This window comes from Melospiza georgiana, chromosome 1 (assembly GCF_028018845.1).
Source record: "Melospiza georgiana isolate bMelGeo1 chromosome 1, bMelGeo1.pri, whole genome shotgun sequence".
Taxonomy (NCBI): Eukaryota; Metazoa; Chordata; class Aves; order Passeriformes; family Passerellidae; genus Melospiza; species Melospiza georgiana.
Window position 1 is genome coordinate 6,903,438 of NC_080430.1, and position 20,249 is coordinate 6,923,686.

At 42.4% G+C, this 20,249-nt stretch overlaps 1 protein-coding gene across 3 annotated transcripts in view; it reads right to left on the reverse strand.

The window, feature by feature from the left end:
• PRKAG2 (protein kinase AMP-activated non-catalytic subunit gamma 2) overlaps positions 1–20,249 on the reverse strand; it is a 224,327-nt gene that overhangs the window by 132,621 nt on the left and 71,457 nt on the right. For all 3 annotated transcript variants that reach the window (XM_058038158.1, XM_058038167.1, XM_058038176.1), the window contains exon 3: positions 10,634–10,913. In XM_058038158.1, coding sequence (XP_057894141.1) covers positions 10,634–10,913 — 280 coding nt within the window. The remainder of the gene's footprint in view (positions 1–10,633; positions 10,914–20,249) is intronic.

The window sequence follows — 20,249 nt, forward strand, 5'->3', positions numbered from 1 at the left end:
CCCACCACAGCTGCCAACAGATAAAGTGTGCTTACAGGAAACCCAAGGCAAGCTTCAAAATAATTTAACTAAAGAACTGAGGTGCTTTGATGGTTGATCATCAAAGGCTCTGAGTGCTTGTTTCACATATCAGCTACACACATTAATATTTTCATCATCTAAGACAAGAGGGTTTTTTTTAAGATACAGAAGAATGTTCAAATGTTCTGTGAACTGCAAAAGAAAAGGGCATATCAGAAAGTTTATACAGAAAAAAATCAAAAAAAACAACAAATCAAAACAAACAATCCACAACCTTTTTTTTTTTTTTTTTAGAACTAAAATAAGAAAACTTGGATTTCATTAACACTTGGTGCCCTTTTTAGAACCAGTTGAGTCTACTGATCCCTCTTAGAGATCCCAGGCACAGGGACCTTTGTAAGCCCTCTGCTGGCTTTAGGTTTGTCATTTAGCAGTCACCACGGCTGGTTTTAGGACTGTCGTAAATCAGGTAATTTCTGCCATTTGGCTCTTTCAGCAATGTTCTGTTTAGCTGTTAGCTGGATAACAAATTCTAATACCCAAGCAGACCAAAGGGGCAGCACTGTGTGAGAACACCAATTACAGATTGTTGCCACAGATGGATAATCAGAGGTTACTGACTAAAATCTTCCCTTCAGAAAGTTTTCTATTCAGGGCATTGCTCTCAAGATCACATTCACTACAACATTTTTGCTTACTCCAGCTTCATACTCAACCCCCACAAATCCTCATCTCCCTGCCCCATCCTTTGCACTTTTTTTGTGGAGCATCCCCACACCCCCACTCAGCAGCACAAACGATTTCATACAACACTGGTGCAAAACAGAGAGGGCAAATCACAAAATGGTGCAAAATTTGGGGAGCATGGACCTCTGGCTAGCATGCGAGTGCCTGTGAGTAACAAAATGCTTTTATAAACCTGAATTGGGTCCTTTGCACAGTATTGTCTTTGATTCAGAATGCCCCACACTGTGCCAGGAAAGCTTGTCAGAAGTTTTGATGGATTATCAATCAAATTTATTGAAAGGTTCAGATGGATGGGAACTGTTCATAGATCACTGTCCAAAAATTAGACCCGAGACCTGTTTTCTGACATCAGTAGAAGAATTTGTCATTTTAAACTAAGAACATGACTTCCAGCCTTCTCCAGCTGATGTGTTTATTATTCTGCTCACAATAAACCTCAAATCAATTAACTCACTGGGCTAGAAAGTCCTGAACTAATTAATTTTAAAAAGTGGCATCTCCGTTGTACTTGGCTTTGACAAAGGAAACATGAGCTCACTTTGGTCAAAGAGAAAGCAGCATGGAAAGGTTCAGCTGCACTAGACAGGTTCAGGAGAACAGGAATTAGATCAGTGACATAGGTTGGAATTACAACATTTCCACACCATTTCAAACTACAGGGACAAAAGGCTTCTTCCTATATCTCCTAATTCACACTGATATTTATTTGACTTACTGTGGCAAAGGGGAAAAAAATCCTCAACCTGGCACCACATAGAGAGCTTTATACTTTTTACTCTGCTTTTCCACATTTCCTTCTCCCAGTAGCAACCATCCTGCTTCTAAATTTGTTGTACAGATCAAATGGGCTAATGCCAACTGTGCTGTCAGATGATCACTACACGGCTTGAAGGTGCTCCAGCCCCTGAGTGAATCCAAATCCATGATCCAGGTTCTCCTTGCCCAGTTTGTGGCTCTGCCAGTGACTGCTGGAAGTGAGGAGTTGCCAAAGCAGCTGCTGGAGGCTCATGTGATGGTTTATAGCAGCTCAGCTGAGACACTGCCCATTTTATTTCCCATACAAATGGGGATGTTGCCTTCAGCTGGCTTTGTGGTCAATGGGAAAATGTACATGTGGAAGCAGGAAACAAATCTAGAAAACCTTGCAAGTAGCAGAGTCTGTGTGAAGTCTATAAAACCCTCTCAGTCAAATCACTGGTTATCAGCAGAGCTCTCCTTCAAGATGTTCTCACAGCCCCAAAGGCTGAAAAAGCAAAGGCTCATATCCACAAATTCCATGAACTGAGACATGATAGTGATCAGCTCCTTGCCCTATTGACTCTCACAATGCACAGCAACTCACCACCATTTTTATGGGGCTTATTTTATTTTAAAAAGCAGACCAAGCTCAGTCATAACTCACACTGACCCAAAAGGGCTACATAAGAGCTGGCCTGAGCCTGGGATTTAACTGTATTTTACCACTCTGCTACACACACTGTATTCCTCAATCCATGCATTTCTCTGCCTTGTGATCAAGTTCTTTCATTACATATTTTCCAGATCCGAAAACTGATTGAGTCAACATTTATCATGTTTATTCACCCCATTTTTGAGGCATTTCCCAAGCACTTTATCTAAGAAGCTGATAACCCATCATATCTGTAAAACTTGGATCTGATACCTTAACTCATTATTACTCCTCCAGACTCCAAACACATAAAAAATCTTGGATGCACAATGCTTTTTCAGTGGAATTAGGACAAGCACTCACTTAGAATCAGGAAAAGCAATGTACTCCTAAATGTGTGAACAAACCTACTTAAATAAACAGGATTTCTCCAGCACTTAAAAACAAATACTTGCTTAAGGATCAAATTCTGAAATAATTGATCAAAATGGAAAATAGACTCATAAATATAATTGAAGGTCTGCTCCTACATATATTCTGAGATTTGTAAAACACAGATAGCTAAATATAAACCTCCTATAACCACAAACATTTCCCCCACAATTTATTTCCAAATAATTTCCTGTGATTAGACAGCTTAAGAGAGCAAAGCACTCTCTTTAGATTTACTATTGTTTACATTGCTGCCTGTGTGGAAAAATCACCTGCACATCAGCAATGCCCTTCAAACAACTTTTATCAAAAGACACAAAGAGCAGCAGTTCATCAGCCTTTGGACATGTTCAAATTGCAGTTTCTATTTCCCCTTATGCCAGCAGCAGTCTCAAAATATAAAACTAAGGTCTTGTCCATACAGCACAAGAAAATATACTTTGGTTGTTATTAAAAAGTTTGATTATTTGCAGTATGTTTCACAGCTGAAACCCAAGAAAAAGAGATAAAAATGGGAATGAATGCAGACACAGGAAGTTAAGGACTGAATAATCATCTTTTTTTTTTTTTTAAATGACTGCATATAAATCATTAGAAATTTGAAAACAATTTGAAAAATCCTTCTTGCCTGGACAGAAAGAGGAGGAATATAGAAGCATACTGGATGTATTCCCCCTATGCAGACAAGACTGACCATGAGAAAATAAGGTGAAAAGTGAAGGACACAGAAAGATATCTCCAAATAAACTAAGAACAATCACTATAGGCACGTTTCAGCCAGACAAATCATCTGCTGCTGACAGCAGACATCAGTAACTGGCAGCAGGAATGGTGCTGAACGTGGCTGCTCTGTGGCCATGTGTGCAGCACCAGCCTTGCTGCAGCAGTGCTGACACATTTTGTCTGCAAAAAGTCATTTTTCTGGCGCAGATGAGACCAAAATGAAGAGTGCTGGTCGCCTTGTCTGCCTCTGAGGGCAAAGCAAGCTTGAAAATGGATGATCAGATGTCCTTGCACACCACTACTGGAGAATACAGCAAGACAAGCAGCTTTTCTCCTTTACCAGGTTTTATGGGCTGGCTGTGGAAGAGTCTACATCACATCAGGTCCATCCCAAGGTGGACCTGGACCAAGCAGCCCTGTCCTTGCCTCCCTTGTCCTGCACAAATCAAAGCTGTCTCTCCCCTTTCCCTCTGCATCCCACCTGCCTGCCCATTCAGAAGTTTGGGGCAATACAGGAGAACTGGAAATGGTCCCAGTGTTCAAGGTCCTGGTGCAGGCTGGAAATTGATGGATCTCTGCAGTTGTGGCTGGGAGGCTCCTAGACCATGGGAGGAATGCATTGATTTAGCAAAAAAAAAACCAAAACATTCCAAATGCAGATTGCAGCAGCTGGCATGAGGAAAGACGCCCCATTGTATGGTGCCATTCTGCAAGAAAACATTCCTGAAGAGTAATGGTGGGAAATAGCTTGAGGAAAGGGAAGGTGAAATGTCTGTGCCCAGCAGCCAACCCTCCACAACAGCCTGTCCCGGGCTAAACTCACTTCTCTGCAAGCTGTCACCTAAGTACCACAAATGTGTCACTGACATCTCTTATGAAAAATCCTTTCCTTAGGATTTTTCCTCCTGAGAAGCTGGGAGGCCTCAGGAACAAAATATAAACAATTATTATCTGCTGCTGTGGAATGCAACAGGGGTATCTGGGATTGGTCTCATGTGGTTGTTTCTAATTAATGGCCAATCACAGTCAGCTGGCTCGGACAGAGAGTCCAAGCCATGAGCTTTTCTTATTCTATTCCTAGCTAGCTTTTTGAAGAAATTCCTTCTTCTATTCTTTTAATATAGTTTTAATGTAATATATATCATAAAATAAAAATAATAAATCAGCCTTCTGAAACATGGAGTCAGATCCTTGTCTCTTCCCTCCACCTGAGACCCCTGTGAACACAGTCACAAACATGGAGTCAGATCTTGGGAGGGAATGAAGTTCAGTCCAATGCTTGAAGAAAAAAATTAGCAGAGATCAGCCTCAATCCAAAGGCCTTTGAGGCATCAGAGCACACTCTGGCAGTGTGGCAGGGTTTCCCCAAGCCCTTCCCCGGGTTACTGCAAATGAGAGCTACTTGCACCATCTATGGGTAAAAATTAGTACAGCCATGGGCTTTTCTCACAGAGGGCATCCTCTAACCACGAGGTGTTCTGCAAGAAAAGAAATTATTAGAATGAATAAGGTAAATGACAACCATTCTGTCTTGCTTCTCATAGTCTTTTGAACAAAATACCATCTGGACCATTATTATGGGAGCACCAGGAGTCCTTCTTACGGATTGCTTCAGGCACCACAGTTAATTGTATTGAATACCAGAAGGAGAAAAAAGTATTAAGAGGAAGCAGAACACTAAAACTTTATATTGAAAAACATTTCCTTTCTCAAGTGCAGTGAAAATTCACCGTGATCCAAATCTGACCACCAGCATCAAGATGTTTCAATTTTCAACGTAATTTTCAATTCCAATTTCCATAAGGAATTTTTAATTCTGAGCTAAATTTATCTTTTGATCCCATGCACCTCAAACCCAAAGGTAACTGTAAATCTTTTAATTGATTTCCTTTACTGGTAAAACTGACAGCATCATTAATGTGTGATGAGTATTGCTGTTTGTTACTTGAGCCAGTTGTTTCAGAAGGGGAAGCAGCACTGGAAAAAGCTCTGATGTCCTTCAAATGAGGCACTCAGACCCATCAAAAAAGGTATATTTAAATGAGTTAAATTTCATAAAACCATCCACTTCTAATAAAATATTCAGGGTACTTGATTTTAGCCTATCTGCAGGGGTACTCCCTGATTTCCACTCAGGGCAAAAAAGCTGTTCTCATTTATTTGTTCATGTTTTGGCTGTGCAGGGAGAGCTCATGCAAGAAAAGTGACATCTGCATTGTGCTTCTTCCCAGGTCATGCTCCTGTGTTTACTCTGGATCACCTCAGTTTGCTTTACTGAGATGTGTCACTGCTTTCTCTTGGCGTTGCACCTCTCACAAAAGTGACAAACACGGGAAGTGTCTGCCCACTGCAGCCAGGACTGAGCCTTGTCCTGGAGCAGCAGGTCCCAGCTTGTGCCCCATGAGAGCAGTTCCTGCAGTTTGGAGCTAAAACAAACTGGGAAGCAGTTCCACAATGCCAATTTTAAAATCAGTTTCCACAGCCCCTCAAACTTCAACTTGCACTCGTCACTCACCCTTTGCTCCTGTTGTCGCTGAAGAAAATCTGTGAAATCAGTGTCAGCTCTGTAGAAGCTGCAGGTCACACTAATGCACTCACACCAATTAAAATGTAATTATTTTAATGTTCCATGGCTGCTCATTTGCCCACACTGCTGCTGGTGGTACTGAGCTGTACATCCTCAATTGTGCAGGATATTTTTCCATTCTTAAATATGTTATTCCAGAGGTGCTACCACTGCTGCTGAGGGGCTCAGCCTTGTCCAGAAGTGGGTCCTTCTCAGAGCCATCTGGCACTGGCTCTGCTGGACATGGGGGAAGCTTCCAGAACCCACTCCTGTAGTCCCTCCACTACCAAAATCCGGCCACACAAATCCAGTGGAGTTACCAACATTATTCTCATACTGAATCCAAACCACAGCACTGTACCAGCCACTAGAAGGAAAATGAACTCTATCCCAGCCAAAACCAGAGTGGTATCCATCTCTTATTCTCTGCTTTGATGTCACACCCAGCTCCAACATTTTCCACTGCATCCCAATAAATCCCAGCCACCTTTCCTGTCCTTTGATGTACACACACAGTGCTGGATTGCTGCAGGCTGAAGCCAGCTCTGGGTCCAGGTGCTGGGGCCAATCTCCACTTGCAGAAATCACCTGGCTCTGGGAGGTGCAAGGTGAGCAGCACTGAGGGGATGCATTTAACAAGCATCACAGTGCAGGGAACAGCACTAGACAGTCCTCTGCACCCCCTCAAAGCTTAATTCACCCCCAATCCATATTCAGTATCACCCCATAGCCTCATATTCACCTCAAAGCCAGGCTTAATTCACCCCCAATCCATATTCAGTTTTCATCTGTCAGTCTAACAGTGCTGTGGCAAAGAAATTCTCAGACAAAAAAGAAATTAAAAATTAAATTAATTTGATTATTAAATTTCAGAGCACTTGTACAGAAACCCAGCATGCAAAGAGCTGTCTTGGATTTTTCTGCAGTGAATTTCTCAAAGTGAAGGGGCTGCACCAGTGACCAAGAGCACACCTCACCCAAAAATGTCACTGCCTCTCCCAGAGGGGCCTGAGGTGGATTTTTTACAAGGATAGGAGGCTGAATGTGAAGCCCCAAGCAGCAGTTTGCTGCTGTTATTTATGAACTACCTGAAGTGGCTGCCAGCCAAGTACATGTTGTGGGAAGGTATTTTTTTTTTCTTTCAAGGCAAATCTTTTGTCAGATCAGAGCTGTGAGGTTATGACCAGATGGGGTAACCAAAAGGAAGAGGCACAAAGATGAGTTATTGGATAGTGCTGAAACCTATGATAAAGTACTGAAGATGAGCAAAATCTTTAAACTCCCAGCCTGAAGTGGAAAATATTTTAAGTTTCACATCTACAAATCACTTTCTGTTTTACCATTGTCCTACCCTAGCCCTTCCTAAACTGTGTATATTCAAAAAGGCAAAATAACTTAGCTGGGAAAAGAGCAACTACATGGGAAAGCAAGTGCTGCAAATACCACACGTAGTCTTTAAAATGAAAACAAGCTAGGAAGAAGCTGCTTCCAAGAAAAACAAGGAATATGCAGAGTAACAGGTTAGTCTATGTTTTGAACAATGTGTGGGAGGAGGAAGTGGAGGGAAGATGGGGTATGTTATTTAAAACAAGGACTGCACCTCCTTTCCCCTACACACTGCTGATGATGACAGGAAAGGAGTGCAGCACAGACTCCTTTCAGATAAAGTGGGGGACAAAACAAACCCCAGGTCCCTGTGAGCTTTTATCTGTTCTTTTTTTTTAATTGCTGATTGCCTGGATAAAACACAGATTTGCAGTAAACCCAAAGGGAAGACTCCAGTACAGAGTTTCCCAGAAGAGCCACACATCTGCAGATCTCTGCTCAAAGCAACTTTAAACTGGGCTGCTCAGAGCCTAGTCCAGTCAATTTATTAAAATCTGTCAGGGCAGCAATTCCACAGCCCCTCTGGAGCCCTGCTGCCACACCAGCCCCTCCAAGAACATTTTCCCTACATGTTCCTGGCACTTCCCTCCTGACTCCTGCACTTTCTCTGGGCATCCCTGAAGGGGCTGGCACTGTTTTGTCCTAACCCCATTAGGAAACTGAAAACAGCACAAAATTCTTCTCCTCCTTTTCCTTCCTCCCCCAACACCACTGCAGGGCTGCAGCCCCAGGGCCATGGCCTTTGCTGGACCAGTATGTCCCCACCCTGTACTGGGGAGCCACAGCTGGACCCAGCATTGCTGATGTGTCTCACTGGTGCCAAGCAGAGGGGGGAGGATGACCTCCCTTGACCTGCTGCTGATCCTCAGAGTGCAATCTGTTAATTTTCATTTTAGTGCAATTAATCCAGAACCAGCAGGGCTGTAAAGGCAGCAAACACCACTGATCTCAATGCACTCACAGTCTGAGAACTGATAAAACAACCTGAGCCTCATTCACTTTGAACACAGGCATCCCAAACTGTTTGAGAAAATGGGATTTTAATCACATAGGTTGTGACAATTTTGAGCAGTGGAGCATTAAAGCACCTTTAGAAATGTGGAGCCACGTGCTGGTTCAGCTTTTCTCAGAGCTCTTCAGCACAGCACCTCTGCAAAAGGCTGAGGTATCTGCTCTGAGGAGTGTCTGAGAAGTCTTGTATCTCAGGAAATGCTGTTCAAGCCACAGAGACCTTGTTTTGAGTAGCACACACCAATTAACTTACTCTTCTGTAGCACACGGGGTTACTCTATTTGCAAAGCAGCAGAATGCAGAAGTGTTGCTTGCAAAAATATAATAATACAGCAGAAATGCTAACCTATACTTTTCCAGAAGTCCTGAAAGGGTTTTGCTAAACAAAATCCTACCAAAGTTGATTAAATATAGTAAACTCTAAGAGTGTAATTCATTGCTGCCCCCTGTTTAGCACATTCTGGATAAAATCCACTTTAATGTGGCAGTGAAGGGGAGGTGTCTACATTAGACTCACTATAGGAGAGCTAAATGCTATGAAAGCATTTAAGATAATAAATGTCCTGTTTTGCAAAAAGCTGTGAGAAGAATTATCAATTTAAACACCAATTAAAACCAGCACACCCTTTCCAAGGGGCTGTTTCTTTTGCCTTAAGAACAAAAGACCACGAGCACCCAGTGCAATTCCTGCAGGGCTCCCAGAGCAGCAGGGTCATGGATATTTTCTGTTGGCTCAAATATAGCATGGCCCCATTCCAAGCCTGCTCCTGAGGCACTGATGTGACCTTATCAAAGGGATTTTGCTGACTCCTGGAAGATTCCTTTATTTAATATTCTGTTGTACCTAGCTAGGACTTAAATAGTGCTGGCTGCTTAGATAAGTTGATTACAAGGTCCCAGGATGGCTTTTTTGCTCTGCAGTCTAAATTGCTGCTATTCATGCAGCAGAGAGCCCTTCTCTGCTCACTCCATCAGCACAACACTGCCAAAATTGAAAGGCCATGTTTGAACCTATGTGGACTAGCAAGAAGATCTTAAATGGATTTTAAATATTATGAAGTTTTAACAAGAGGGTAGCGTAAAAAGCGTTCTTGAACTTCAAACAGGGATGAAGAAATGTCCTTGAATAGATGTTTAGAGCCTTCTCTGAGCCCTTCAGAAACACTGGCTCCTACTTTCAATCTCCTGATGGTGTTTTAGAGAGAAGCAAGGAGTGGAAAAGACACCATTTCAATTAACCTTCAGCAGCACTTCTGCTAAACCAAGAGAAAAATCCTGCATGGCTTTGTATTGCTCTGTTCTTGTGGACAAGTCGTTATGGAATAACTTGTTCTGATTAAAGCCAATGATTTTAACATAAATTCTCATAAAGAAAAATAAGAAGATCCCTCTCTATTATTTAAAATCACTGAAAATTATCAATTCGTTGCAGGAAACACATAGCTCAACACAGGTACATGAATGATCAACTCTGTACCTACATTGTCACAGAAGATTTGCCAACAATTTTTCATTATTTCTTCTGTTTACAGACAGAAAACTCACAGTGGTCTCACAATCCAGCAAGACATTATTCCTCTCTTTCCCATAGCCACCAAAACCTCATGCAGACCAGGTTGGGTTTGTTACCAGCACAGGGAAACTTTGTTCAGTAAGAAAGTTTTAAAATTGAAGCACATTCTCAATCCTGCTCATTTTTGAGTCCTAGCAGTGTGTTAACAGCACCCAGGCTGCTGAAGAGCTAAAATCTTTGCCCAGTATAAAGCTGTATACAGCAAGTGTTTTGAACCAAGGAGGTTTACTATGCCTTTCATATTCCTGCAGAGGAGCTCAAATATCCCCTTAATGGTCATTTGACTGGAAACAAATTAAATTTATTTCCATCCAGCAAAGGTTGCCTGCCCTTCCTACAGTAGGGCAAATAAATACCAATTAAAGAACAGAGCTGAAATTGCCTTTGGGGTCTACAGAACCTGTAACTCCTGAGTGACATCCTGTCAGTGCCCACCTCCACCACACATCCCATGAATGTTTCCAGCTGTTCTCAAGTCTTGGCACTGACATTGCTGAAACCACCCAGAAAACTCCCACTAACGGGGACAAAAGACTTCTAAACAAAGCACAGGAGTGTGATTTCCATCCTCAGACCTGTGCAGGTGCCCCTGAGGTGTCCATGGCCCTGCAGAAGCCACACCTAAAGGCCAGCACATCAGAAACCCACAAGACATGGTCAGAGAAAGAGATAATGAACAATTAGCACATGCCTCATCTGCACTTACTTCACTACCGCAGGTAAAGCATGGGCCAAGCCCAGAGGTACCGTGTATCTTCCTGAAATAACATGAGCAATTTCTTACTTTTTCTTGATCTGGAGAAAAACTTGATGCCCCCAGGAGAGGTAGACGGGTTAGAATTGGGGGAAGACTCTTTGGAGGAGGACCTGAAGATGCCACTGAAGCTCATTCGGCGTGGGGAGCGAGGGGGAGACTCCTGGTAGGGGAAGGGGAACACTGTTTTGGGTGAGCCAGGACTGTGCTTGGATCTCACAGGGGCAGAAACGGGGCTGGAAGGTCGGTTCTGGAGCCCCTTGGAGAAAAGGCCTTTGGAAGGGCTGCCGGTTGAGTAGCTTTCATCCACCTGAGGAGGAGAGAAGAAGGAAGAAAAAAAGAAAAAATTCCATTAATTCAGTTCAGTTCAGGCCTCCAGGATCCCTGATCTTTTCTCAACAGAGCCAACGCCTGCTTGTTGGGATGGTGGATTAGCCAGAGGTCACCATCCCCAGTGTTGTCATTATATTACAAGAGTTCTATTGTTATTACATTGCAAGGGTTCCATATTGCTAGAGTTTTGTACTGCCTTGATATTTCTTGTAGGCATCTCCTCTAGGCACTGACTCTTCCTTATTCTCGCAGCAGCCAACTGACTCCAGTTCTCACCAATCCACTCTTTTATAACACTCTTCTTATTGGCTACAGCTGTGGCCTGTTAACATCAGGCCTGCTCCTAATCTTTAGTGATTGCTCCAGCTGCAACTCTTTAGGGGATAAGATTACATTCTGTACCATCTTCATTTACCCATACTGTATCCCCCTACACCCCAGCACCTGCCTCCACTGACACCCAGGTGTGTGTGTGCCACCTCTCTGGCCTTGTGCTGCCCCTTGCTCCTAAAAACACCCTGAATTTCACAAAACCATTTCAAAGTGTATATGCATTTTATTATCACACATATAATACAGGAATTTGTCTACTGCTTTTATTGTCACAGATATCTTTTATGAAAAATCCTTTCTTTAGGATTTTTCCTCCTGAGAAGCTGGGAGGCCTCAGGAACAAAATGCAAACATTGATTATCTGCTGCTGTGGAATGCAACAGGTGCATCTGTGATTGGTCTCATGCGGTTGTTTCTAATTAATGGCCAGTCACAGTCTGCTGGCTCAGACAGAGAGTCCAAGCTGCAAGCCTTTGTTATCATTCTTTCTTATTCTATTCTTAGCCAGCCTTCTGATGAAATCTTTTCTTCTATTCTTTTTAGTATAGTTTTAATGTAATATATATAATAAAATTATAAATCAAGCCTTCTGAAACATAGAGTCAGATCCTCGTCTCTTCCCTCAACCTAAGACCCCTGTGAACACTGTCACAATTTTATCTGTCACAAACCCCTTTTCCTTCCTCAGACAAATAAAAGGTGTCTGGCAATGAATTTATTTAAGGCAATGAATGAATGATTGTGGTTAAGGAAACATGGTGTCCCAAAGTCTTCCCCCTGAATTTAAGCACCCACCCACAGTTCCTAAATCTCCATCCCATGATGTGACTCAGCACAGCACACAAGTCCCCAAGTGCCTGACAGGCCTCTATGATGCTGGCCACAGCCACAACTGTGGGATTGCAACTCCTACCCCAAAAATAGAGGAACCATTTTAGAGTGATGATGTTCCTGCTAATTACCTGAGGTGGGAAATGACCTTTCTAACAGCTGGATCCCTTCTGGGACCTGTGCTGCCTTTCCAGCAGTGTAAATACCTGTGCACAACACAGCTCTGCACTGTGCAGGCTCGCCCAGTGAGGGGGAGAAAAGAACCCAGAAAAACAAACAAAAAAGAAAGGAACTAAGATTAAATTCTCCTCCCCATACAATTAACAGAAGCTGACCCAAAATCTCTGTGGGATTTGCACGTGCCTGGGCTATATGGAGAATTTATTTCCTTCTGGAAGCACAAAGCAGTTCTGTGGGTATGAGGCTGCTGTTTCAGCTGGGGGCATTTCCCATGAATGAAGGGCTCTGTTCCTGGCAGGAGGCAGCAGTGGGTTCCAGGTCACCAGGAATGCCAAGGCCAAGGTGGATGTGCCCCCAGCCCCCTGCATGCCTGCTCCCCTCTGCCCAATCACTCAACACAAACCAGGAGGGATGGGGCAGGACTGTGAAGATGCCTCCTGATGTCTGTCAGCCCAGTTAGGTAAAGGCATTGCTGCCATGGGAGTCATTTTAAGGAAAAATGGCATCTTTCATTAGGATGACTGAGATGAAAGGAAACCTCATAGGCACATATATATGCTCTGCTTTGGGTCAGTGAAGGGCTTGTGTGTATGAACCCAACTAAAAATGGTCAGCAATGTTTAAAACCCATGCAAATAACTCTCTTTTCAAAATAATGTTTATTCACAGCTCCAAAACATGTGTAGAAATACGCACAAGCAGCATAATGGCCAAATAGCTGCTCCCTCCATAACCCAGGGTCCCCCTTCTTGCACACCTTTCTGGGTCCTGCACTCACACTTTGGACCAGCTCCTCATTCCCCTTGGGATGGGACAGAGCTGGAGCAGGTCCTGATGTGTGGAACTGCAGAAAGGCCTGCAGAGATTGCAATCTCCCTTTTGGGAAGGTTTCTAACCCAAAGGGCAAGTGGCACCTTGTCTGGGAGATGGACACAGATAGCGTGGGTCACTGAGAGGGGCACAGACTTGTGCCAGCACAGCCCTGGTTAGATGATGAATTCTGCTCTGTGTTCCCCTGCACAGCACAGAGATGTCTGACAAGAGACAGAACAACTTTTTTTATAGCTGCATTCCTGTTTTCGACAGTGTGGGCAAAAATGTCTCAAACATATACCTGTCCTTTTACAGATGAATTAGGGGAGCAGTTGCCCTCAAGGGGAAGTTTTTGAAAAAGATAAATCAATTCTAACTGAAGCAATAGCAACTACCAAAAGCACAACAGACTCTGGACAGTCTCCACAAGAGAAGAAAAAAGCAGTGTTTCATGCTTAATACAGTTGCCTGAGGCTCAGGTTTGCCTCCTAGCTCTGTCATGGATTCTATGTGCAATCTTGAAAACTCATTCTAAATTATAAATCTATTCTTCCATGAGGACTGTATCTCCTTTATTCCCACTCTAAGTCTTCCAGCACTCAGACTGTCTCCCAGAGAGTATTTATCAAGAACAATAGGGCACAGTCCCTCAACTGAGACCAGGAATAATAACCACACTATAGGAAATTAATAAACAAATTGCACTTTTGTCATGGGTAAAACAGTCCCAAAGTGATAGCTTTCTCATAAAAGCTCATTACCTTTACTAAAATATCATCTGTAAATCATCTGAGACTACTTATGCCTTGTTCTCTTCACAACTACACAGCTCAAGAAACAACCAAGTAGCACAATGGCACCTCCTTCTGCATTGCAATTTAAATAGGTCTGCTGCCAAATCTACTGCCTGAAAGTCAGGAGTAAGAACATTTTCTAGCTTATTTTAGTCATGATACAAATCTGCCACTGCTACTGTAGTTTAGGTGTGCTTCTGCACTGCTACTGTAGCTTAGGTGTGTTTAGGTAGTTTAGGATGGCAAGCTCATTATATTTTTACCTGAAGGGACAAGCCATGACATTTATAAAGCCAAGGACCTCATTCTGGCACTACCCTTAATGCTTCCTGTTAACTTTTTTTTTGCATGCTTGTTTGGTTAAACTGACACACTGATAGGAGACACCTCAAAACAATTGCTGTGTCCTTACACACTAAAGCAATTTTAGAGATGTAGAATGTCAAGCAGCAATTTGTAAAAAAGGTCAATATTGCCTCGTACATGCAAGCCAGACACAAAAACAAATTGTTCTCAAATTCTGAGCAGAAGCAGCAGGGTGTTTTTATTTACTGCATTCACAACTGGTTGCTTTCTCTCCATCGTGCCAGGCAGATGAATTAATTAATTGTCAGAGCACCAGGGGCACACTGCTAAATACACATGTGCATGCTACCAAATTAAAGGAAATTACTGCATTGAATTCTTCCCCAGCCTGTTAATTACACACAGGTTACACCCACCATCACGGTGGGCAAACACTTGTGATTTTGCTTGCGGAATTACAACAGGATTGCTTGCTTAGAATATCATTTGTGGCTAATGGATTGCAAGTTTTAAAAGATTGTTAGGTACTTCTGCAAGTAAAATCAGCAGCAACATTTATCACAGCATATCCAAAAGTCATAAGGCAATGCTCATTTTCATGTTTCAGCTGGGAATGCAGAAGAATCTTTGGTGATGGAATAAATCCCATCAGCCCATTCAGACGTGGTGTGATAACTCTAGCAGTGATGCTAGAGGCAGGTTACACAGCTAGATAATTCACCAGCCCGTTTTGAATGCTTTTTGGAGCCATTCCCTAAAGCTATGATAGCCAGGTGGGCTGAAAACTCCCACATGTGCTTTGAAAAGATAACTATTCCCCCAGCTGAGCTTTAGCAGCAAAATAAAAGTATTATACCCTGGTTTCTCACATTAGTAAACACTGTGAATCACTTTGTGTTGGTCCAGGAGAAGCTGTAAAGAGAGAATGGGCAGAAATACGCAACACACCTAAAAACAGTAAAAATGCACATGGGGCTATGGCTCACGTTACCTCAAACAGAAAATTTGCCTCTTGGAGATAAGGAATCCAAACACACAATGCAAGTACAATACTCATCAATGCACAAATAACATCTAATAAAAAAACTGAAAAATTCTTTTAAGTACTAAGACTGTTCAGCTATTTTAAAAAACTCAACAAAAGCAAACAAAAAAACCCAAACAAACTCCCCCCACAGACCCAACAAAACAAAACCCAAAAAATCCTAAAAAACAACCAACCAACAACAAAACATTTCTTGTGTTGTCTTTGTGCAAAGCCTAAATGGGACCTTTGAGCTCTCTGCCCAACACTGGACTCCTTAAATCTTAAAACTGGGTATGCTGGAGAGAAATGTCAGCCCCTGACCTTATGCCTGCAGAGAGCAGAGCAGCTGGAACGGGGCTAAATTACAGCTTGGTGCCAGTGCCAGTGTAACCCTACCCTAGAGCAATGTGCTCCCCAAGGTGAAGCAACAGAGCAGAGCCCTGTTCTACATCAGATGAGCTGGTTCTAGGCACCAACTGCACTTGTTCAAGGCTAAACTGGTTATCTCACACAGCACTGAGAAAAAAACATCTCCTGAAAGGCTCTAAGTTGTTATCAGTTTTCATGCTTTGCAGCACAAAAGGATCCCCAGCTGGGGACCAGGGAGAGATTTTGCCCAGTTTTACATACTAAGTGATCACAGGCATGTTTTGGAAATACATCCAGAACTATCCACTGTTGAAAACAAAGCAACAAAATGAGACATGTCTTACAGTGGCATCTAGCAGACTTAGCATTCTATTTCTTGAGAATTTTAAGAAGCATAAAGTCAAGCAGCTCTGGAACATTTCACCACAAGAAATAAGACTATGAAAAGTGCCCCTGGCATTTCACCTGGATGATGGAATATTTCTCTCTTCTTAATCTCTTCTTCCTTTCTCCTAGTCTAGAGTTTGGCTCGGTAACAGGATTGTGTCCAAACCCTTCATCTTCAGACCAAGAGAACATTCCCTGACCTGCTTTACTTATTGCTCTGGTTAACACACATCAAGTGAACAACTTTGTATCTTGTGCTGCTAAGAAATATCCACTCTGAAGGTCATCCACGTCTTCCTGTATAAGATCCCTCCCTATGATACAAAAAAGAACAATTTCCTTTGCATCTGCAACAAATTTGGTTGCTCTGCTTCTATTTTTTGTTTCAGTTTTACTGGCAAAGTCCCAGGATTGACACTGGGGAAACCCCAGCAGTTTTGTCCCTTCATCCAGCACTCATCCTTTCAATACCAATCTTTTCCTTCATCTATTTTCTTACCTGGCTTGCAATTCTTCCTCTTATTTCACAAGAAATATTGAAGTGCACTACACTTACTACCATATGATAATCCCCAGTGCAATGGGCTAAGATAGCAAACTATTCATATTTCACCACAAACTGGTCTCTTGTCATCCTCACACCACCCATCTCAGCCCTGCCACAGGCAAAATTTTTCCCAACACTGTTATTTTTGTTGCTTTACTTTATATTGGAAATCTGATCATTCTTTTTTTTTTTTTTTTTGCCTGATAAAGTCCTCAATAAGATGAAAATTCTGGTCCCAATGTAGAATTTAAGGAGCACTGAACTTCAGGGGAGAGAAGTGTCCTGCCAGAGCTGCATGCCCAGAAAAATCAGTGAGCTCTGCTGAGAAGACCCTGACCACGGCCAGGCAGAGGCTGTGTTGTGTTGTCATTGTATTGCAAGGGTTCCATATTACCAGAGTTTCACCCCTCCTTGATGTTACTCACAGGCATCTCCTCTAGGCACTGACTCTTCCTTGTCCTCACAACAGACAACTGACTCCAGTTCCCACCAATCCACTCTTTTATAACACTCTTCTTATTTGCTACAGCTGTGGCCTGTCAACATCAGGCCTGCTCCTCATCCTTAATAATTGGCTCAGCTGCAACTCTTTAGGGAGTAAGATTACATTCTATACCACCTCCATTTGCTTATGTTCTATCCCCCTACAGTGTTGGAAATCCAGGCACTGCCTGTGCTCAGTGCCTCTTCACAGCCATCCCCTTCTGCTCTCCTTGACTGGGCACAAAGCCTTCCCCAGAGGATGCTCTCTCTGAAAAATCTCTGGTTCTGTTTCAGTTTGGGGTGAATTTAGTTTCGTTTCTCAAAACAAACTGAAAAAATACTCTGTCAAATACAAATGGGCTCAATCTAAACAGCCTTTCAAAATCCTTTTGAATTTAAGTGAAAATTATAAAATGCTCCTGAGCTCTGTTCTGTTTTTCTTCAACACTGAACAGTGAGGAAATTTATGGAGCACTATGGAGTTCTGTTTGATTTTACAACAGTGAGTTATTTGACCTTTATTTTCCCTCTTCACTTAAAAATTTTTTGAAAGGCAAAGAACAGAAAAGGAATTACCTCCCACCATCCTTGACAGGGACAGTAAACACAATTAGAGACAATACAGCAGATAGATGTCTGCACTTGTTTCCTGCCCTTCCACTGAATCCCAACAAAAAAAAGCCTTTGATAAAGTTAATTGGATGATTCTCTCATTCTGCTGGAATAAAAGAGCTCACAGAGACACAAGAGCTGACTTCATTGGACTGAAAGGTAATGAAGGACTTGCTCTCCCAGTGTCACATTCAGCACCACTGGTCCCCTTCCTTCTGCATGAGCTGTACCAATTGAGATGGCACCATGTTTTACAGGGTCACAGATGTCACTTCCCAAAACTAAAGCACAATGACACTTTCCCAGATTAAATACAATGGGATGGGGCTGGCTGCTCTGCAGGCTCTGAGAGCTCTGCCCTGCTGCACACATGGCCAGGGGAAGGTTTCCAGCACTGAGCAGGGCTGCTCAAAGACAGAAAGCAGGCATTAGGAAAGGGAAGAGCAGGGCTGCTCCCTGTCCAGTTCCTAATCCCTAAGTACATTTATGTCAAAGCAGAGGATGGGGAGGAGCTGTGCACATCACAGTGCAGTGGTTGCCCTGAGGCTCCCTGCATCCCCTGCAGGTGCCCTATGCCAAGGCTGTGGCACTATCCAGGACTTGCTCCCCATCTTCACTGCTCCTTAAAAATGGACAATTAGAAGTAAATCCAAAGGAGATTTATTTGCCAGTGAATGAGGCATTTTTTTTCTTCCCCTCCCTTATCCAGGGGTTGCTCGTGCCATTCCCATGAGTCACTGAACAAAACAAAAAGAATTCTGGGACCATAGCAGGACAAAACACTCCTTGGAATCCTTCAATGTTGGAGTCACTCCTGCAATAGTCTGATTCTAGTTCACCAACATTTCCCTGCATTGCTGATAGCAGAACAGTGAGTTAGTGCCACACAGTCAAAACAAAACCTCTATTTTTACTCTATTCCTTCATTTGCACATTGTACATTTGTTCACTGAACCCAAACTAATCCTTTAACCACTGAGCCACATCCAGAATCCACAAACAGCTGATTACCTACAGCTATTCTCAAAATCTAACCCAGGCTTTGTGAAAGACTTCCCAAAAAGTCTGCATTGGATGCTCCTAGGTGTAACTGATCACAAGTTGGCCAAATGGAGGTGGGCTGTTTGTTTGCAAATGTGTTTTAAGTGACTCATGTCATTCTGCATCAGAGTCTCTTGCTCAGAATTTACCCCTCTCTCCCCTCTCACTTTTTTATGAACCACAAATTGTACCAGTAATGAGTCTGTCTATCCTTCAAAACACTGATAAGGTATGATATAGTACAGCAGCAGAATGTTTTGTCTGCCTAGAAACAAAATTTTCCACTGGTGAGTCTCCATTTATTTCAGCAGCCAGGTTTTTATTCATTTACCAGGCTCCATGTTTATTCAGTCTCATTCCAGTTTCTTAAATAAAAATGACTTGTGCTACTTTTTTATATACATGACACCAACGCTATGACATTTCTCAACCCAATTTATAGTTCATTTAAACCCCCACATTTGTTCAATAAGAGCCATTTACAATTAATTTCAATCCAAATGAGTCTATTATAACAGCATCATTAACTAGCCAACATTAGCTATTTCATTGTTTTGCTCAGGACTAATGTTTGACAAACCTGTACATTATCCTAATTGCAAACATCATAAATATTAACACAGTAATTGCCTTTTTTGCAGTCTTTTGAAACTTCATCTCTGCTCCATGATTTATTCACAATCAACACTTGGCAGAGAAAGCTCTGCCACTTCATTCAAGAGTGTTTCATCAGAGTTGTTTGGATTTAATTTTAAAATATCTTACTTTAACAGCTTGAGCTTTAAAGACACTTAAGCTATTAATAGGATAGAGCCACCTTTGTAATCTAAGATAAACATCTCCCCAGCTTTATCCTCACACAGAGAAAAGAATTTTAATGCACTTCTTTTCAAAGCTTTTGTCTATATTTTTGTGACTATGCCATTATTGCCATAAAGAAATGGATCAATATTATTCTTCAAACATCTTTTCTCCCACCTCCTCCCTCCTCCATCTATAATTTGCTAGCTGACTCCTCATAAAAAAGTTTCCTGTGTCATTTTTTTTTCTTTTTGATATTTCACAGCCCTGGGCTTTAAGCTAAAAGTAATGGCTGTCAGTTTCCTGCAATCTCTACACCTTATCCTTTAACCTCCATTTGAGATGAAAGATCTATAAACATTCAAGGTGTGAAGACCTCTAAAATTGAAAGAGCCATTTGGGTGCAGAGGGGCACTCATCCCTGACTGCTGCCCTGCCACACTGTGCTGGAATTATTTTCTGAATGATGCTCCCAATCACTCATCATTTCCCAGGTCCCTAAACTTCCCCTCTTGCCCTCTCTTTTCCCAGGCTGAGGAAATGCAGTCAATCTGATTGCTTTTCAGCTCTCAGTTGTCCTTGTCCATATTTCTGTCTTTAATGATCCTCTGTGCAGGAAGGATTTACGCCATTTCTGGAGAGCCCTAGAAATGGGGCATGGCAATACCAGTTGCTTTAGACAAAGCCACCCACACAAGTGTTAAGGCATTTTTTCTGGCAATAAGAAGGGTAAAAATATCTGTCCCAGGCACCTTTCTCCACCACAACAGGCCAAACATTTCTCCTTCC